Source organism: Lepus europaeus, unplaced genomic scaffold (genome assembly GCF_033115175.1).
Source record: "Lepus europaeus isolate LE1 unplaced genomic scaffold, mLepTim1.pri SCAFFOLD_3_1, whole genome shotgun sequence".
NCBI classification, from domain to species: domain Eukaryota; kingdom Metazoa; phylum Chordata; class Mammalia; order Lagomorpha; family Leporidae; genus Lepus; species Lepus europaeus.
Window position 1 is genome coordinate 5,827,763 of NW_026909276.1, and position 19,627 is coordinate 5,847,389.

At 37.8% G+C, this 19,627-nt stretch overlaps 1 protein-coding gene and 1 pseudogene across 1 annotated transcript in view; both read right to left on the reverse strand.

Moving 5' to 3' along the window:
- Positions 1-422: 422 nt before the first annotated feature.
- Positions 423-2,955, reverse strand: LOC133755270 (la-related protein 4-like; annotated as a pseudogene).
- A 12,332-nt stretch (positions 2,956-15,287) lies between these two features.
- LOC133755052 (zinc finger protein 271-like) overlaps positions 15,288-19,627 on the reverse strand; it is a 157,275-nt gene continuing 152,935 nt past the window's right edge. Inside the window, 2 exon segments of the mRNA XM_062185364.1 lie at positions 15,288-15,771; positions 15,773-17,314. Coding sequence (XP_062041348.1) covers positions 15,288-15,771; positions 15,773-17,314 — 2,026 coding nt within the window.

The window sequence follows — 19,627 nt, forward strand, 5'->3', positions numbered from 1 at the left end:
ACTAAAAAATCTACTCAAGTATTACATTCAATTTTCAAATCATTTATGAACATGACAACAGATTTGGCTTAAATCAATCTTGCACACACTCACACCCACAACAGGCACCCCAGCCACTGATCTGCTTTGCAACACAAGGCCATAGAGTCAGAGATGGCATTCTTCAAGCCAAACTTTAAATAGATTAAAAAAAGTAATTTCTAATTTTACAGAAACACTTCTTCAAAAAATATTTTCTCTCACTCCCTCAACTCCTATACCGAAGGATGTACAATGTTTTTTTTTTTCCAAGCTGAATCTGAACCCTCAAAATTGATTCCAGGCAGAAAATCTCTGCAAATTAAAATCAAAAACAAAAATAGAAAAATTATATTTTTATATGCGTATATATATCTATCTCTCTCTCTATACATATATATATATTTATATTTATACTGATTGGAATCCTCCAGCATTTTAAAATCATTTTAGAGATGAATTTTGGGATTCTACTGCTCACAACTCCAAAATCCACAATGATTTAAGGACATTCTTTCTCTTGTTTCCTTCTTGTCTCCCCCCTCCCCTCCAAAACAGTTCAAAATATCCGGCTCAAGTTTAATGGGAAGAGAGAGAAGTTTCCAAATAGTTTCTTGTTTTTCTGTTTTGTTTCTTTTTCTTTTTCTTTTTTTTTTACTTTGGTGATCTGGGTGGCACATATTGCTCTTTACCATTACATCGAGTCACTCCCTGAGGTATAGCCCTATGGCTAAACTGGAGTCTCTGTTCCCTGATTTTTCCAGCTGTTCCCCTGGGAATGGTATTGCCTCGGAAGCCAGAATAATCCTTACTAGCCCTCGCTTCTGGTTTTTCATGTGCTTTCTCAACAGACTTCTCAGGAGCTCCATTCTCTTCATTTTTGGTGGGAGATACCACATTGGAGCGAAGTTCCCGTAGTGGCTGCACAAGAACTGGAGATGGCTCTTTAGGGGGCTTCTGGCACACTTCAGCATAACTTAATTTTCGGGGTTCCTGTAGAGCCACAGTGACAGCTGAATTTATGTTACTGCTACAAGGTGAAGAAGCATTTGCCCTGGATGGCTTTGCAGTACTTGGGGAAGAACCTGGTATATTTGTGTGGTTGACAACATCCTTCTGAACAGTGGAGTCTTCTATTAGATCCTTTTCTTGCTGAGTTGTGCTTAACACAGGAGGCTCAGCTGTACTCGGAGGACTGGGATTCCTACTGAGCTGCTGGGCAGGAGTGCAGTCTGTCTGCTCATCTTCTGCAGGCACTGGGCAACTCACTCTCAAGTCGTCATTATCCTTTTCTTTGTAGACACCTTTAACGACATCAGACATCCTATTCTCCAAAACAAGTTCACCTGACATTCTTGATGAACTTCCAGGTAAAGGAGGGAAATTTGAGGCTAGTAAGTCAAATTTCGGTGTGGGAGGCTTTGCTTCCGTGCTGGAGGAATGGGGTCTTGGGATCCTGTCTTCTTCTCATCGTCTCCGACCTCTGAAAAGTGTTCTCCTGCCTCTACCAAAGTCCCCATTCTGTTCCACCTGCAAAGTGGGAGCCTCCTTTGGAAGGAAAGTTTGCTCCTGGTGCCCTGTTACTACAGGGGTAGGCCGTTCAGTTGTAAAGTTCCTTGAACTAGACCTGTTCAATGGTCCATCCCCCAATGACACAGAGCCATCTGTTGAGTGTTCTGAACCACTAGATGACCTAAAATGAGGCTTCACACGATTTTTTTGGAATGGTTGACCCATATTCATAGCAGCAGCATTTGTTTTAAAAGATCCTGGTGAATTAAAGCCATTCATAAAACTACCATTGGGAAAGGGAGCCAGTGGTGTTTCAAAGTAAGGTGCAGGATTTGGAGACCAAGACTGAGGCACAATACTGTAGACTGAGTACTGCTGGTGAGGATTATATACAGGCTGCATAAAGACTGGTGAGGCATATTGTGCTTGAGTTTGAATGGGCTGATTATACATACTAGCATCCATTAATCGATAACCATTCTTTGCAAAAAAAGTATTGATGGCTTTTATCCTTGCCATGATTGGCTTGCCCTGAAAAGTTTTAACTTCTTCTCTTAAGTATTTAAAAGCCTGCTGTGCATCTGTGTCTGACTGGAAGGTGATATACCAGTTGCTATTGTGTGCAAATTCACAGCTTATCACTTTGGGACAGTTTTCATTTTTGAACAGAGCTTTCACTTCCTCTACTGGTGTTGTTTCAGGAATCTCTCTGAGGATCACAATACAGCGCTTATGACTTGGTTTCACTTTCTCGCCCTTCTCATCAACTTGAACCATGGGAGAAGATCTCAATACTTCAAGAATTAAATCTGGGTCTGTGGTCAGCTTTTTTATTTCTTCCATGTCCAAATTGGGACAAATTGATCACTATCCATCTGAGATATCAAGTAAAGATCCTTTGACAAATTTTCTCGTGAGAAACAGAATTCTAATTGTTTCCTCAGACATTCTTTTAGCTCTTCTGTGGAAATTGCTGAATTGCCTTCCTCAGAAACATCATATATTTGGTAACTCAGATCTTCTGGTCCTAAAATCATTCCATCAGTGGACTCTTCAATGCCTGTAGAATTTCTTGTGGTTTCACAAGATGAAGAATACATTACTTCATATTCCTTACACATATCTTCTGAAAGCTCTGTATTTCCTTCAGGAGGGGACCCTGATGTGGCTGCTGTATCAGGCCAAGAACCTTCAGTTCCATGAGTTACAGGAGTGGCATCAGGATTTCCAGGAGGAATTTCTTGCCATACTTTGGCATTGGGATTTAAACCAGTTCCTTTAGATGTTACCTGCTCCACGAAGAGCAACATGTCTCCCTCGGCTCGGCTCGATCGTTCCCGCCGCCGAGACTCCAACCGGCTCACAGGCCCCGAGCCTCAATCCCTAGGATAAGGACACTCGTCTCTCGCCCCTGCACCCGGCAGTGGACCCCGGCATTCTATTCCATTCTATCCTTTCACACCTTCAAGTACTTCTAGGCACACATATTTCAACATTTGATAGTATCACATAAATCCCAAATGGTAGTTCACTGTTTCTAATTTTGCCTTCTCTTTTCATCTGGCAGATATATTTCCAAAGATTTGTCTTCTTTTTTTTTTAAGTGGTATTTAGTTTAATTTCTTTTTTTTAACTTTTATTTAATGAATATAAATTTCCAAAGTACAGCTCATGGGTTACAATGGCTTCCCTCTCCCAAAACTTCCCTCCCACCCACAACCCTCCCCTTTCCCGCTCCCTCTCCCCTTCCAATCACGTCATGATTCATTTTCAATTCTCTTTATATACAAAATATCAGTTTAGTATAAATTAGGTATCGATTTCAACAGTTTGCCACCATATAGCAACACAAAGTGAAAAAAAATACTGTTGGAGTACTAGTTATAGCATTAAATAAGAGTGTACAGCACATTAAAGGCAGAGATCTTACATATTATTTTTTAAAAAATTAATTAATTTTCTATGCCATTTCCAATTTAACACCAGGTTTTTTTTTTCATTTCCAATTATCTTTATATACAGAAGATCACTTCAGTATATAATTAGTAAAGATCTCATCAGTTTGTACCCACGCAGAAACACAAAGTGTAAAAATACTGTTTCAGTTCTAGTTATGGCATCACTGCACATTAGATAACATATTAAGGACAGATCCCACATGGGATGTAAGTACACAGTGACTCCTGTTGCTGACTTAACAATTTGACACTCTTGTTCATGGCGTCAGTAATCTTCCTAGGCTCTAGTCATGAGTTGCCAGGGCTATGGAAGCCTTTAGGGTTCGCTGACTTTGATCTTATCCCGATAGGGTCACAGTCAATGTGGAAGTTCACTCCTCCCTTCAGAGAAAGGTACCTCCTTCTTTGATGGCCCCGTTCTTTCCACTGGGATCTCACTCACAGAGATCTTTCATTTAGGTCTTCTTCTTTTTTTCTTTTCCATGGTATCTTGGCTTTCCATGCCTACAATGCTCTCATGGGCTCTTCAGCCAGATTCGAAGGCCTTAAGGGCTGATTCTGAGGCCAGAGTGTCATCTAGGACATCTGCCATTCTATGAGTCTGCTGTGTATCCCACTTCCCATGCTGGATCCTTCTCTCCCTACTTGATCCTAGCAGTTAGTATTAGCAGACAGTAGTCTTGTTTGTGTGATCCCTTTGTTTCTTAGACCTATCCAAGCCATCGAATGTGAACTGAAATTGATCACATGGACTAGTGAGATGGCATTGGTACATGCCTCCTTGATGGGATTGTGTTGGAATCCCCTGGCACATTTCTAACTCCATCATTTGGGGCAAGACTGATTGTGCATGTCCCAAACTGTGCATCTCCTCCCTCTCTTTTCCCACTCTGAAATTTAACAGGGATCACTTTTCAGTTAAAATTTAAACACCTAAGAATAATTGTGTATTAATTACAGAGTTCAACCACTACTACTAGAACAACAACAACAACAACAACAACAACAAATACTAAAAAGGATAAAGTATTACATTGTACATCAACAGTCAGGACAAGAGATGATCAGGTCATTGTTTCTTATAGTGTCCATTTCACTTCAACAGGTTTCCCCTTTGGTGCTCAGTTGTCGCCGATATGGGAAAACAAATGATATTTGTCTCTTTGGGACTGGCTTAATTCACTCAGCATGATGTTTTCCAGATTCCTCCATCTTGTTGCAAATGCCTGGGTTTCATTGTTCCTTACTGCTGCATAGTATTCTATGGAGTACATGTCCCATAATTTCTTTATCCAGTCTACTGTTGATGGGCATTTGGGTTGGTTCCAGGTCTTAGCTATTGTGAATTGGGCTGCAATAAACATTAATGTGCAGATAGCTTTTTTATTAGCCAAATTAATTTCCTTTGGGTAAATTACAAGGAGTGGGATGGCTGGGTTGTATGGTAGGGTTATGTTCAGGGTTCTGAGGAATCTCCAGACTGAATTCCATAGTGGCCTAACCAGTTTGCATTCCCACCAACAGTGGGTTAGTGTCCCTTTTTCCCCACATCTTCTCCAGCATCTCTTGTTGGTAGATTTCTGAATGTGAGCCATTCTCAACGGGGTGAGGTGAAACCTCATTGTGGTTTTGATTTGCATTTCTCTGATTGCTAGTGATCTTGAACATTTTTTCATGTGTCTGTTGGCAATTTGCATTTCCTCTTTTGAAAAATGACTATTGAGGTCCTTGGCCCATCTCTTCAGTGGGTGGGTTGTTCTGTTGTTGTGGATTTTCTTGATTTCTATGTAGATTCTGGTTATCAACCCTTTATCTGTAGTATAGTTTGCAAATATTTTTTCCCATTCTGTCGGTTGCCTCTTCACTTTCCTGACTGTTTCTTTTGAAGTACAGAAACTTCTCAATTTGATGCAATCCCAAATGTTAATTTTGGTTTTGACTGCCTGTGCTCCTGGGGTCTTTTCCAAGAAGTATTTTCCTGTACCTATATCTTGCAGGGTTTCTCCAATGCTCACTAATAATTTGATGGTTTCTGGTCGTAGATTTAAGTCTTTAATCCACGTTGAGTGAATTTTTGTGTAAGGTGAAAGGTATGGGTCTTGCTTCAAGCTTCTGCACATGGAAATCCAATTTTCCCAGCACCATTTATTGAATAGACTGTCCTTATTCCAGGGATTAGTTTTGGATCTTTGATCAAATATAAGTTGGCTGTAGATGTTTGGATTGATTTCTGGTGTTTCTATTCTGTTCCATTGGTCTATCCATCTGTTTCTGTACCAGTACCATGCTGTTTTGATGACAACTGCCCTGTAGTATGCCCTGAAATCTGGGATTGTGATGCCTCCGGCTTTGTTTTTGTTGTACAAGATTGCTTTGGCTATTCGAGGTCTTCTCTCTCTCCATATGAATTTCAGCATCATTTTTTCCATATCTGAGAAGAATGTCTTCGGTATCTTGATTGGTATTGCATGGAATGTATAAATTGCTCTTGGGAGAATAGACATTTTGATGATATTGATTCTTCCAATCCATGAGCATGGAAGATTTCTCCATTTTTTGGTATCCTCTTCTATTTCTTTCTTTAAGGTTTTGTAGTTTTCATCGTAGAGATCTTTAACGTCCTTGGTTAAGTTTATTCCAAGGTATTTGATTGTTTTTGTAGCTATTGTGAATGGGATAGATCTTAGAAGTTCTTCCTCGGCCGTGGCATTGTCTGTGTATACAAAGGCTCTTGATTTTTGTGGATTGATTTTATATCCTGCTACTTTGCCAAACTCTTCGATGAGTTCCAGTAGTCTCTTACTAGAGTTCTTTGGGTCCCCCTCCTCGGTTCCCGCGCTGGCGAGAATCTGTGGCTCTGGCTCCTCTCCCGCCGCTCGGCTCGTGTTGGTTGGTTTTCCACGCGGTGGGCTCCCTGTAAGTCCTCTGTATCCCATCCACAAAATCCGGAAGCGTTTCCTCTGCAGGTTTTTTCTTGAGTCTTTTCCTGAGGCTACAGTAATTCCACTTTTATGAAACTTTATTCTCCCAAACTAAAGGCGCACATCCTCACTATCCGCCATCTTGGCTCCGCCCCCTCAGATTTGTCTTCTAACTTGAATATTCTTTCTTTTCCCATACCTAATGTTCTGGTAAGGCTTCCTACTCTATTTTCTATTTGATATATTAAGTCTTTTCTAATAATTCAGTTTGATTTACCTTCTATACCTCTAGCTTTTGATAGCATTTTTCATTGATGCCATGATTGAATTTCTTTATTCTTTATATTTGCTTTTCTAAGCTTCCCTTATGGGTGAGGGAAACAGAGCTCTGTGCTCTCCCTTCTTGCAGTTATCTGGCCATCCGGACTCCTGTTTATCTTCCAAGTTGAACCCAAAGTCAGTCTGTCAGTTGTTACTCAGATAATATCACAAGTGACACCTTCTGCCTCATGCACCTCTCAACTTGCTCTAAGAAGACGGCATCTCCCCTTTCCACAGGCTGAAAGAGTCAACAGTGGTGTCTCAACTCATTGCTGCAAATTTGTACCATCCACACTGCTCCACAGTGTCTCTCTCCTTTATGTAGATTTTCCACTGCAAACTTCTCTGTAACTATACTCTAGGAATAAAGTCCTTCCACTTTTCTTCCATCAAAACTTCAATGAAAAGTTAAACAAAATAGATAAACCTCTAGCCAGACTAACAAGAAAACGTGAGGCAAAACTCAAATAAGTTATATTGGAGTTGAAAAAGAAGACATTACAACTGAAAGCACAGAAATGCAAAGGATCATAAGAAACACTTAGAACTATATGCTAATAAACTGGAAACCATTAAGAAATGGATAAATTCCTGGAAACATATAACCTACAAATATTAAGACAGAAAAGTATAGGCAATCTAAACAGATTCATAAAAAGTAATGAAATGGAAGGATAAATCCAACATCTTTCTTCCTGGAAATGACTGGGACCTGAGGTTTTTACTACTGAATTAGAGAAAATATTCAGAAGAAATAAGTGCAATACTTTTCAAACCATTTGAAAAATATCGAACAAGATGGAATTATGTCAAACGCTTTATGTGTATCACTTTGTTACCAAAACTGACCAATGATGTGGGACATAACTATCCAATATTCAATCATTTTTGTCAATTATGGGATATTAAACTTACTCATTCAGATTTCTGAATGTGAGCCATTCTAACTGGGGTGAGGTTTTGATTTGCATTTCCTTGATTGCTAGTGATCTTGAACATTTTTTCATGTGTCTGTTGGCCATTTGGATTTCCTCTTTGGAAAGATGTCTGTTGAGGTCTTTGGCCCATCTCTTGAGTGGGTTGTTTGTTTTGTTGTTGTGGAGTTTCTTGATCTCTTTGTAGATTCTGGCTATTAATCCTTTACCTGTAGCATAGTTTGCAAATATTTTTCCCATCCGGTTAGTTGCCTCTTGACTATCCTGTTTCTTTAGCAATACAGAAACTTCTCAATTTGAAGCAATCCCAATAGTTAATTTTGCTTTGACTACCTGTGCCTCCAGGGTCTTTTCCAAGAAGTCTTTGCCAGTGCCTAAATTTTGCAGGGTTTCTCCAATTTTCTATAATAATTTGATGGTGTTGGGTCATAGATTTAGATCTTTAATCCATGTTGTGTGGATTTTTGTGTAAGGTGTAACGTAGGTGTCTTGCTTCATTTTTTGCACGTGGAAATCCAGTTTTCTCATCACCATTTGTTGAAAAGTTTTGTCCTTGCTCCAGGAATTGGTTTTAGATCCTTGATCAAATATAAGTTGGCTGTAGATGTTTGGGTTGATTTCTGGTGTTTCTATTCTGCTCCATTGTTCTATCCATCTGTTTCTGTACCATGCTGTTTTGATTACAACTGCCCTGTGTATGTCCTAAAATCTGGTTTTGTGATGCCTCTCACTTTGTTTTTGTTGTACATTATTGCTTTAGCCTTTTGAGGTATCCTGTGTCTCCATATGAATTTCAGCATCATGTTTTCCAGATCTGAGAAGAATGTCTTTGGTATTTTGATTGGTATCGCATTGTGATATGAGCAGTATTGCTCAAGAGTAAAAAGTTATTCATATGCACAAGGGATATATGATATTTCCTGCTCTTCATGATGCTTATTTCTGCATGTTAATGACATGTTTGTTGACTATCAACTTACTGGAATTGATAAATAAATATGTACTTATCCTTTTCTAATAAAACTGCTTATGGATTTGTTCAATTGTTTAACGGTTGAGGCTGCTAAGTCTGATGATAAAACTGTATGACAGAATATGTAGTTTTTTAGTAATGACACTACAGCTCTTAATCATTGTGTAATTTATTGTTTTGTTAAATAAAAATATATTATGTGCACTAATAACTCTCATATATTATGTTAGCATTTTATATTAATATTTTATATTCAAAAATGATGATGAGTCTTCACATAGATTTTTGTAATGTAGAGTCTGATTGGTTTTCTTCTACCTACACTGTACTTGTTTTCATAGTAGCAAAATGTTCTGTGCATTATACATTGCCTAAGTACTCATTCTATCAAATAACACTCTAGCTGTTAAGGCAACACTAACTGACATATTATTTATAACATTTATAGAATAATACACAAGATATTCACTTCAGCATCATCTTCTACTAACATACTAAACTAGTTAATGTATCTTTGCATTGTGTTTTGGTTGGTCTTGTAGTTAAGTTTTTTCAACTCTAGGGAAGACTAAAAATGCAAATGGTCATTCATTTTCAATTTGAGTTTCGATTATAGACCTTTGCATAAAGTTACTGCTTCACAAGAGCACAAATATCAAGGTTACTGGATCTCTAACATTCAGATGATATCTGGTTAAGTTACACTTGGATAATGTCCTGGGAAAATGTTTTTTTTTTTTCTAAAAGTGGCATTACAAGTGGTTTTAAGTTTTTTCTATTGAAGTTTTCTGATGAAGTTCAATTATATATGTTGACTAAATTTATAAATAGGCTTCTTTATCTAACATAATCTCATCTTGTCTCCAACTGTGTGTAACTACTATACTTTTTTAAAAAAAGACTCCAATTGTGGTGACCATTTTGTCATAGCAGTTTAATTCAGTGCTTGAGATATCTGAATCCCATATGCTACTGTTTGGTTTGAGTTCTAGTGGTAATTCTGCATCTTTGATGAACCTTCCTGCTAATGTGCCTGATAGGCAATGGATGATGGCCAAAGTGTTTGCATAGCTATTACCCATGTGAGAGTCTTGGAAGGAATTCCTGGGTCCTGATTTTGTGTGATATGTCTTAAATTTTGTGAGCATTTGAGAAGTGAAGTCATGTATTTAAAAAAAAATCTCTGTTTCTCTCCCTATTTATATCTTACTGTGCCTTTTAAATAAAGACAGAAATCTTATAAAAATCAGAGAGCTTCGTGTGGGTTTCAAATAATAAGATCAAATCATATACTCTGCCCTGGAGAATAAAATTTGAAAAAATGCAAAGTGCTGAAAAATAAAAAGATAAAGCAAATATACAAAAATGTAAGAGATGGTCATAAAGAATACCCACTTTAACAATGGACCCAATAACTTTAAAATCAGTGGTGTTACTACAGATATATAAGGGACACTTCATAATAACAAATTTTTAGATAAAATTATATATATTATATACATATATATGTATATTTCCTTAACAGAAATGCTCAGCTTTATATGAAAAGAGGAGAAAAATTCTTCAGAAACAGTATTTGGAGATGCCAATATCCTACCTTCAATAATGAACAGAATAACTATGAAAAATACTGAATAGGATAATGAAAACTTGAAAATATAAAACAACACAGTTAATTGACCAATATCACACCATTCAAGAAAACAAGCATTCTATTCAAATATGCATGCAACATTTTTCACAGGAAACAATATGCTAGGTCATATATGGCATACTTTTCAATGACTAAAATAATTGAAAATATTTTCTGAACAGAAGTGTGAACATTTGGCCTGTTTTTATGAAAATTCTTGTATGCCTAAGTAGAAACCAGAGTGGCAGAGTTCAAGTCTTGGCTCTATTGCCGTCCTGTTAAGGTGAGTGTTGAGAGGAAGCAGGTAATGTCTCAAGTAGCCTGGTCTCTGCCATGTGAGGGAAATGGAATAAATTTCTGGCTTTGAAGTTTTCCCAGACCAACCTCACCTGTTGTAGATATCCCAAAGATCAAATCATTAGCTGGGCAAAACCTCTCTCTCCTTCTCCTTTTTTTATCTTTATCTTTTCCTACCTCCTTCCCCCTACCTCCCTCTCAGGTTTTCAATTAAGTATTTATAGGGGCCAGCACATTGGCATAGTGGGTAAAGCTGCCACCTCAATTTCCAGCATCCCATACGAGTGCCAGTTAGAGTTCCAGCTGCTCAATTTCTAATCCAGATCTCTGTTTTGGCCTGGAAAAGCAGTAGAAGATGGCCTGAGACCTTGTGCTCCTGTACATTCATGAGATACCTGGAAAAAGCTCCAGTCTCCTGACTTCAGAATGACACAGCTCTAGCTGTTGCAGCCAATTACGGAGCAAACCAGTGGATGGAAGACCTCTCTCTCTCTCTCTCTCTCTCTCTCTATCTCTGTGTGTGTGTGTGTAACTCTTTCAAAAAATAAAATCAAAACCCTTAAAATTATTCATATTTTTTAAATCTAGAAAACCAAAAACAGAAGGATAATTAAGAAATAGAAAAATATGTGGAAAATAAGCATCATGTTCTTAAATGTTAAATGGATTATGGAAAAATCACAAGAGAAGATGGGAACATTAGGGTGTGATTAAAAGCGAAATTACATTATAAAAAGATCATGTTGATCTAATAGGGACTGATGCATATTATCTATGCATCTAACTGGAGGTCATTGGAATGTAATGTGGTGTTTCTCTCATGCACATCCTTGTAGACTTAAATACCCATCTCCATTGGTGCTTCCTGCTCTAGCTGGGCTGCCAAGGAATACAGTTTCTGCATCAAAATTCAGAGAAGAAACATAGGATAAGATCTGTGAAGTCTAATGCATTATTTTAACACCATGAAGAGTGTGTCAAATCATCCAATACTCCAAAATACACCCTGTCCTCTTATTTATGAAGTTTTCATCCTCATAAACTGAGATGCAACTAAAAGTTATGTAGTGGCATCACTCTCTTGTGAGCAAGGGACAACTATGCCCAAATGCACACTACCCTCCTCCATCATTGGTTGATTCTCTTTGATATTTGGAACTTTTGCTGACTGAGAAAGATTCAATGGGAAATGATTCCTCTGCTGGAATGAATTTCCATTATGGGACCAAGGATAGTCATGCAGGGTAGATGATCCTATAACTCTCTCAAATGGATGTGCAGAGTCTTGGTTCTAGCATTGTGTTGGAGGCCAGTTTGAAGACTTTAACACCCACAAGTAAGCTGACAATTTTCATATACAAAATTATCTATTTTTGTGGTTGGAAGTTGCAGGGTTGAGGCACAGATTGGTATCCAAAGGTTTCCAGGGCTGACTTATCCCAGTGGTGGGAAATAATGTAATGCTCCAGGTGTTAATTATGAATGAACTCAGTGGGAATCTTAGCAGTTATTTCAGCTGCTTCCCAACTTCCAGTAGCCATTAACATGCCCCAGGGGTGTGCTGTTAAACAACTCTCTTGAAAGGATGTACCTCATACAATACCCAAGGTGAGAGACAGTGACTAGTCACCACCCATGTTCAAATGTTGGTAAGCAATTGTCTGCAAAGCCTTGTGCCTCAGACCAACAGCATAGGGCTGAGACAAGAGGTGTGGTAGGAACAGAGCAGGGGCTACAGTAATTAAGTGGCAAAGGAAATAATGAAACACAAACTGAGACATGTCTGGGGAACAGAATGTGCTACAGTGCCCTGACATTGTTGATCCAGGCCCACTATACAGAGCCCCCCATGAATGGTTATGGTGATTGGAGTCCAGATGCCAGCATGTCCCATGAGACAAGAGGTCAGAATCCAAATACCCTAGAGGGCCTGCATATTCAGAAGCAGGAGGCAGGTTTCAGGCTCCCTCTGTTGTGCTAGTATGTTTGAGGAAGTGATAGATTCAGGAGCTTGTGATCCTCACCATGCTTACATGTTTGGGGATTCAAGCACGGACAATAACTCACACACATACGGGATGCACGAAACAATGCCTTACCACACCACAGCACAATCAATGGGTGGAACTATGAGGCCTGGCACCAGAAGTGGTAGATGAAAAGATCTCTTGTGGCAGGAGTAAAAAGGTCTTAATGATTTTTCCATGGTGTGTTTTTCTTCCCTTCATCTGGCACACATCGTATCTACATGTGATTTACTCCTAGTAGTAGTTCCATATGTTACCTCCCCTCTGCAAGAGTTTAGGATTCAACTAATAATTATGGCAGAAACAAAATAAGTCTGACATTTTACTTAAGACATCACCAATGTCCACGGCAGATTTCAGATTGTTTTGACTTCTTCCCAATAATCAGAATGTCACTGGATTATGGATCAATGGGCCATTAGAATAAAAAATTGGAGGTAGACATTAGAAGAAATAGAAATGTCTAGCTGTAAGAGGGGCAATGGTAATAAAAAGAATCCTCAATCAATGTATGGATGCTTTTTCAGTTCCCTCATTTTTTTCAAATTCTCAGTAATATCATGGCATCTTATGTATCTGTGACTAGCACACACATGATGAATTCTGCAAATTGTTATGGCATTTGGTTATGAGGGGAAGGCTTAGATTTCTGATGGATGAGATGACTCTGTAGCAGTGTTAGGTAGTTCTTGCTGGCATAATCCTGGGAGATGCAATGAAGGGCTGGAGTTTGAGTAATGTGGAGCTGCAATGCAAGTATGGAAGTCCTCTGTTCGTGGTGCTACTAACTGTGTGTATCATTTCCAAGGAATTCATCGAAATAAAACAGGTCAGAAACATGCCAAATGAATCCAATCAAGTCAGAATTTAGTTACAAAAAAGGAGTAAATCACTACAATAAGGTGGAAAGAAAATTGTCCAAGGAACAAAAGTGAAAGTAAATACTGATGGGGTCGGAATTATAACCAAAAAAAAAAATAAGCTCCTACTTAGAATGCATACTGGAATCCCATATCAGAGTGCTAATGGGCTTCATGAGCCTGATCCCTACAAATGTACCTGGGAAAGATATCACATAATTGTTCTAATAACAATTGTGTCAAAGACACAGATGGAAATCAGGAATCCTGGCTTTGGTCTGGTGGAGATCTGGTTTTTGCAGCCATCTGGGGAGTGAAACACTGGAGGGATGATATATATGTGTATTTATTTTCCACTCTCACTTTTCCTTTAGAGACAATTTTTTTAAAAAACATTGATTTGATTATTTGAAAAATATATAGACCTACACACACACACACACACACACAGAGAGAGAGACAGAGAGAGAGAGGCAGAGAGAGACAGAGACAAAGTAGAAAGTGATTCTATTTTCTGGTTCACTCCCAAAATAATCACAATGGATAGAATTGGGATAGGCCAAATGCAAGAGTTTGGTACCCCACCCTTGAATCTAGTGTGTGTGATAGGATCAGCACTTGGTTCCCCAAATGCATTATCAGGGATCTGGATCAGAAGTAGAACAGTGAGGAATTGAACAGGAGCTTACATGGGATGCTCATAGCACAGGTAACAGATTTAACCATGTATGACACATTGCTAGCTGTAAATTTTTTTAAAAAATAAACACAGGCTAATCTCAGGGAGACTTTTGTGGGCCATATGTCACCCAAACACTGACAGCGTCTTCTCTGCAACTGATACACAGATATAGTAATCTGAGCAAAATTAGAAGGCCTTCAGAGAGGCAAATAAGTGATTGTCAAGACTACAGATGTCACAAGTGTCACTGACCCATCTGGACAAAAGGTCCATCACTCAAAGTGAGTGTTTTGTTTTGTAGTCATCAAATGAGTTAATAGAAATGCCTGTGGTTACATTACTAGTCTGTAGTAGACTAGTGTTTGGAAAGACAGAAAAATGGCAACATCATTTAATAACATTGTAAATGATAAAGATCACATTTCAAACACAAGAGTGTTAAAGAATGCATGTTTATTTGTTATCAAAATTAAAATGTGAAATCAGAGCTCATTTACATTTTTCCACTCAACAATGGGAAACCAGGTGCAGTGTGCATGTCAAAGAGAAGCTAGGTTCTAAGAAAATTGTATGATTCTGATATACAATGTTACTCTCTCATGTGAATTTCTTAGTACTTGCTGAGGTGTGACATTCAATACAGAGTTCCCCAGATTCATTACACTTTTACATTGTTTTCTATGTGTCTTGCTAATGCTTTCATAGGGTTTTCCCTCCATATCAGTTCTCTGGTATATGGTGATAGCTGGTCTATGATAATGAATTTTTTCTATATTTATATGCTTTTGCATCTCTGATTTCCTTAAAATATGCTGAAGAGCAATTGCTGAGGAAGAATTTTTCAATCATTGCAGTGAATACTTGCTTTTCATTTCTGTGGATTTGACATCCATTGCAGTATAACACTTGGCAAAATATTGCATTCAAAAATTTATTTCATGTGTTAATTTTGAGACTCTGTGAGGCTTGAGTTATGTGAAAATACACGTTCACACTCACTAGATTCATATGGTTTCTCCACTGTGTGAATTTTCTGATGTCTAATCAGTGCTAACTCTCTGTTGTGTAATGAATACTGACCTTTTCAAAAAGGTTTTTCCACATTTATTATACTCATAAGGTTTCTCACTTGTGTTGGTTCTATGATGCTTTAAGGGATTGGACTTTGAACTGAAGGCTTTTCCACACACGCTGCATTCCTAAGGTTTCTTCCCCATGTGAACTCGCTGATGTGCAATGAGAGCTGACCTCCATAAAAAGGCTTTTCCACACTCACAACATACATGAGGTTTCTGCCTTGGGTAAATTCCTGGTGTGTAATGAGTTCTGACCTTTGGGTAAAGACTTTTCCAGACTCACTACATTTATGAGTTTTCGATCTTGTGTGAATTCTCTGTTGCACTATGAGTTGTGACTTACAGCCATAAGCTTTCCCACACTTATTACATTCATAAGGCTTCTCCCCTGTGTGAATTTTCTGATGCACTATGAGTTGTGACTTACAGCCATAAGCTTTTCCACACTCATTACATTCATAAGGCTTCTCACCTGTGTGAATTCTCTGATGCTTTAAGAGGTTGGATTTTGAGCAAAATGCTTTTCCACACTCATTACATTCATAAGGCTGCTCCCCTGTGAATTCTCTGATGATTTATGAGGTTGAATTTTGAGCAAAATGCTTTTCCACACTCATTACATTCATGAGGCTTCTCCCCTGTGTGAATTCTCTGATGCATTATGAGGTGTGACTTCTGGCCAAAAGTTTTTCCACATTCATTACATTCATGAGGTTTCTCCCTTGTGTGAATTCTCCGATGCACTATGAGGTATGATTGATATCCAAAGGCTTTTCCACACTCATTACATTCAAAAGGCTTCTCCCCTGTGTGAATTCTCTGATGATTTATGAGTTGTGACTTCTGGCCATAAGCTTTTCCACACTCACTACATTCATAAGGCTTCTCCCCTGTGTGAATTCTCTGATGATTTATGAGTTGTGACTTCTGGCCATAAGCTTTTCCACACTCACTACATTCATAAGGCTTCTCCCTTGTGTGAATTCTCTGATGCATTATGTGTGACTTCTGGCCAAAAGTTTTTCCACACTCTTTACATGCATGAGGTTTCTCCCTTGTGTGAATTCTCTGATGCACTATGAGGTATGATTGATATCCAAAGGCTTTTCCACACTCATTACATTCAAAAGGCTTCTCCCCTGTGTGAATTCTCTGATGATTTATGAGGTTGGATTTTGAGCAAAATGCTTTTCCACACTCTTTACATGCATGAGGTTTCTCCCTTGTGTGAATTCTCTGATGCACTATGGGGTATGATTTATATCCAAAGGCTTTTCCACACTCATTACATTCAAAAGGCTTCTCCCCTGTATGAATTCTCTGATGAATTATGAGGTTGGATTTTGAGCAAAAGGCTTTTCCACACTCATAGCATTCATAAGGCTTCTCCCCTGTGTGAATTCTCTGATGCATTATCAGGTGTGATTTGGGGTCAAAGGCTTTTCCACACTTATTGAATTCATAAGATTTATTCTGTGTGTTAATTCTCTGAGGCGCTTTGAGGTGGGATTTCCTGCAATATGTTCTTCCATATGCACTGCAATCATAAATCTTTTGTCCTGTGTGAATTCTAGTGAGATCTAGCTCCTTGGAAATTATTTTTCTACATTCATTGCACCCATAGAGATTTTCGCCTATTTGAATTCTGTGATGGATGGTAAGGCTAGATTTACAACTGAAAGATTTACCACAGTGGATACATCCATAATGACTTTTTGCTTTGTGAAGTAATTGATTTCCTGTAAGATCTGATTTGTTATTGAGAGATTCCTCACAGTTCAAATATTTGTGGAATTTCTCTCCTGAGTATGTTGGTTGATGCTTACTGAAATATGTATTTTTAAGCAAAGTTTTTTTTTCAGCCTGAGTTGTTTTTCCAACAAGGACAGTTAATTTGTTGCAACCATCTCTGATACAAAGATTCTCACATTGAAATAATATCCTCTTCCTGTGAAAGGATTTCTCTTTCCCCCTGTATTCAACAACATGCTGCACTGTGTGAATCTTTTTATGCTGACTAAAATCTTCCCAGCATTGGAGTGAGTCCACATGTGCCTCAGGGTCGGCGTGTTTCTCTCTAGCTGGCATTTCATCAGGCTTCCTAAGGAGAAGTACATTCTGAAATAAATTATATCTTTCAGGTTTCTTTACTGGACAACTTACCTTTTTTATCAGGTTTACATATGGCCATAGATTAAATTTTTTGTTAATTCAGCTATTTTATTATTTGATATACTACTTTTTGTGTTTATAGCTTGCCTGAAGCTTATCTCTTGATTTTTCTTTGTGGCTCCAAACAGTGTATATTTTCTGTGGACAACTGAAATGAGAAAAAAAGCAACCATACTCCTGAACCACATGTAAGTGTTTTGGGAATGCTCATAGAAGACAGTTAAGTTTGTTTCTACCCTATATAATCATAAAATTTTAATATAACAGTAAAATGTACACATTTATTACCATTAGATGATTTCCCCTTAATATAATAATATAATCAACTATACAAACGGTTCTCGCAATGCTAAATAACATTTTAACTTCCTGAACTTTTTATTTAAGCGGCTGGAGCAGCTGAGGATGTGTTACAGTTGGCCAAGCCACTGCTTAGCATGCCTGCATCTTGTAACAGTGCCAGTTTGACTCCTCGCTACTCTTCTTTCAATATAGCAAACTGCTATTATATTCTGGGAGACACTAGATTATGATTCAGGTTCATGGAGGTTTGTGGCAATCATCCAAACATGAAAGATTAATATACAGTTCCAGATTTTTTTTTCTTCAGGGTGGCCTAAATCTAACTGTTGAAGACATTTGAGAAGTTAACTTGTATACTTAAGATATAACTCTGTCATTTCTCTATCTCTTACTGCCACTATGCCTTTCAATTAAATTATAACATGCAAGTATTTTAATAAGTAGGAAGACAATGAGCAAAAATGTTCTCTCTCTGGTGGCAGCAGTAAACTGAGTGCTCTCAACAGTCATTTGTTTTCCCTATTCTTTTTCTGCAGTTTTTTTTCTGATTTAAATGTCATGTGTTGCGCTTCTCTGATGATCTTTCAGCTTTGAAGATGGAAATGACTTTCTGGATCACTTACTTGCAAGTGCAGAATACGACTATTCCTCAATCAGATCCATTGGCTAAAAGCATGATCTCTGTCTATGATTGTTTCGTGTTCAGTTTTTGCAGGGGAATGCGCATAGGCATCCGTGGAATTATTCATGTGAAACAAATCATTTTACATGTACTCTATTATTACTGCTTTCTCCATCTTTCTAAAGAAACCTGAGATCTTGATATTTTCATTATCATAAAAGAGAGAAATATCCCAATGCACCATCAGGGGGATGCTCTCCATCCAAGTTTAGGGAAAATGCTTCTTCAACTCAAGTTGTGCACCACTTCTTGAAAATCATTTTCTACCTCATTCTGAGATTAACAGACCTTGTATTATCCTTTCGTTTCTTGGTGTATGCATACAAATGTTGAAAATATAAAGTGAAGGCTGTTAATTTCTGTGTTGGAAGGTTAGTATGCTTCTATTTTCACAGGTGTCTAAGTCTTAATTATATATATAACTATATATATATATATATAATTTCTTTCATGTTTTTAATTATATTTAAAGAGATAGTAGATAATTATGTGGCAAAATAATATAAACTGATAGCCTTTAACACTGGCATCTCATAATGAAGTACTGGTTTAAAACTGTTCTTCCCCATTGTAATCCATAAGCTGTACTTTGGAAATTTATATTCATTAAATAAAAGTTTAAAAAAATAAATAAAACTGTTCTTCCAGATCCTGGCTCATAAAATAGAAAACAGTGGAAGATGGCCCCATTACTTGGGCCCCTTCCACTTCTGTGGGAACCTAGATGGAGTTCAAGGCTGTTGGCTTCACCTGGCATGATCCTGAGCATTGTGGACATTTGTTGAAGTAAACCAGGAAACGGAAGGTTTTTTTTTTTTTTTCCTTCTGGCTCTCCTTGTCTCTGTCATTATTACAATCTTTTAAAAAGATATAGAAAAATATATGTCTAAGTACAAGCTCCCTCTCAACAAATGTAAGGAATTTAACATTATTCCATGGGTTTGTTTGGGCTTGGAAACCAAAATCAACTGATTCATTTATGTAGCAGATAACCACATATTTCCATATTACTATTACAGTTTCTACTTAGCACCATGATTTCTGATGTCACAAACAGGCTTGCTATGAACCATCTTTTATAATTTTCTTATTTATTTCATTGTTTCAGAGATACATAAGCAGAGACAAATAGAACTCATTCACTGGATTATTTTTCAAAAAATTGCAAAGACTATCATATTATACATTTCCATTGTCATTTTAGAGAAGATAATTAAACAAGAGACAATGAAGAAAGAGAGAGAAGTAAGAGAGCTT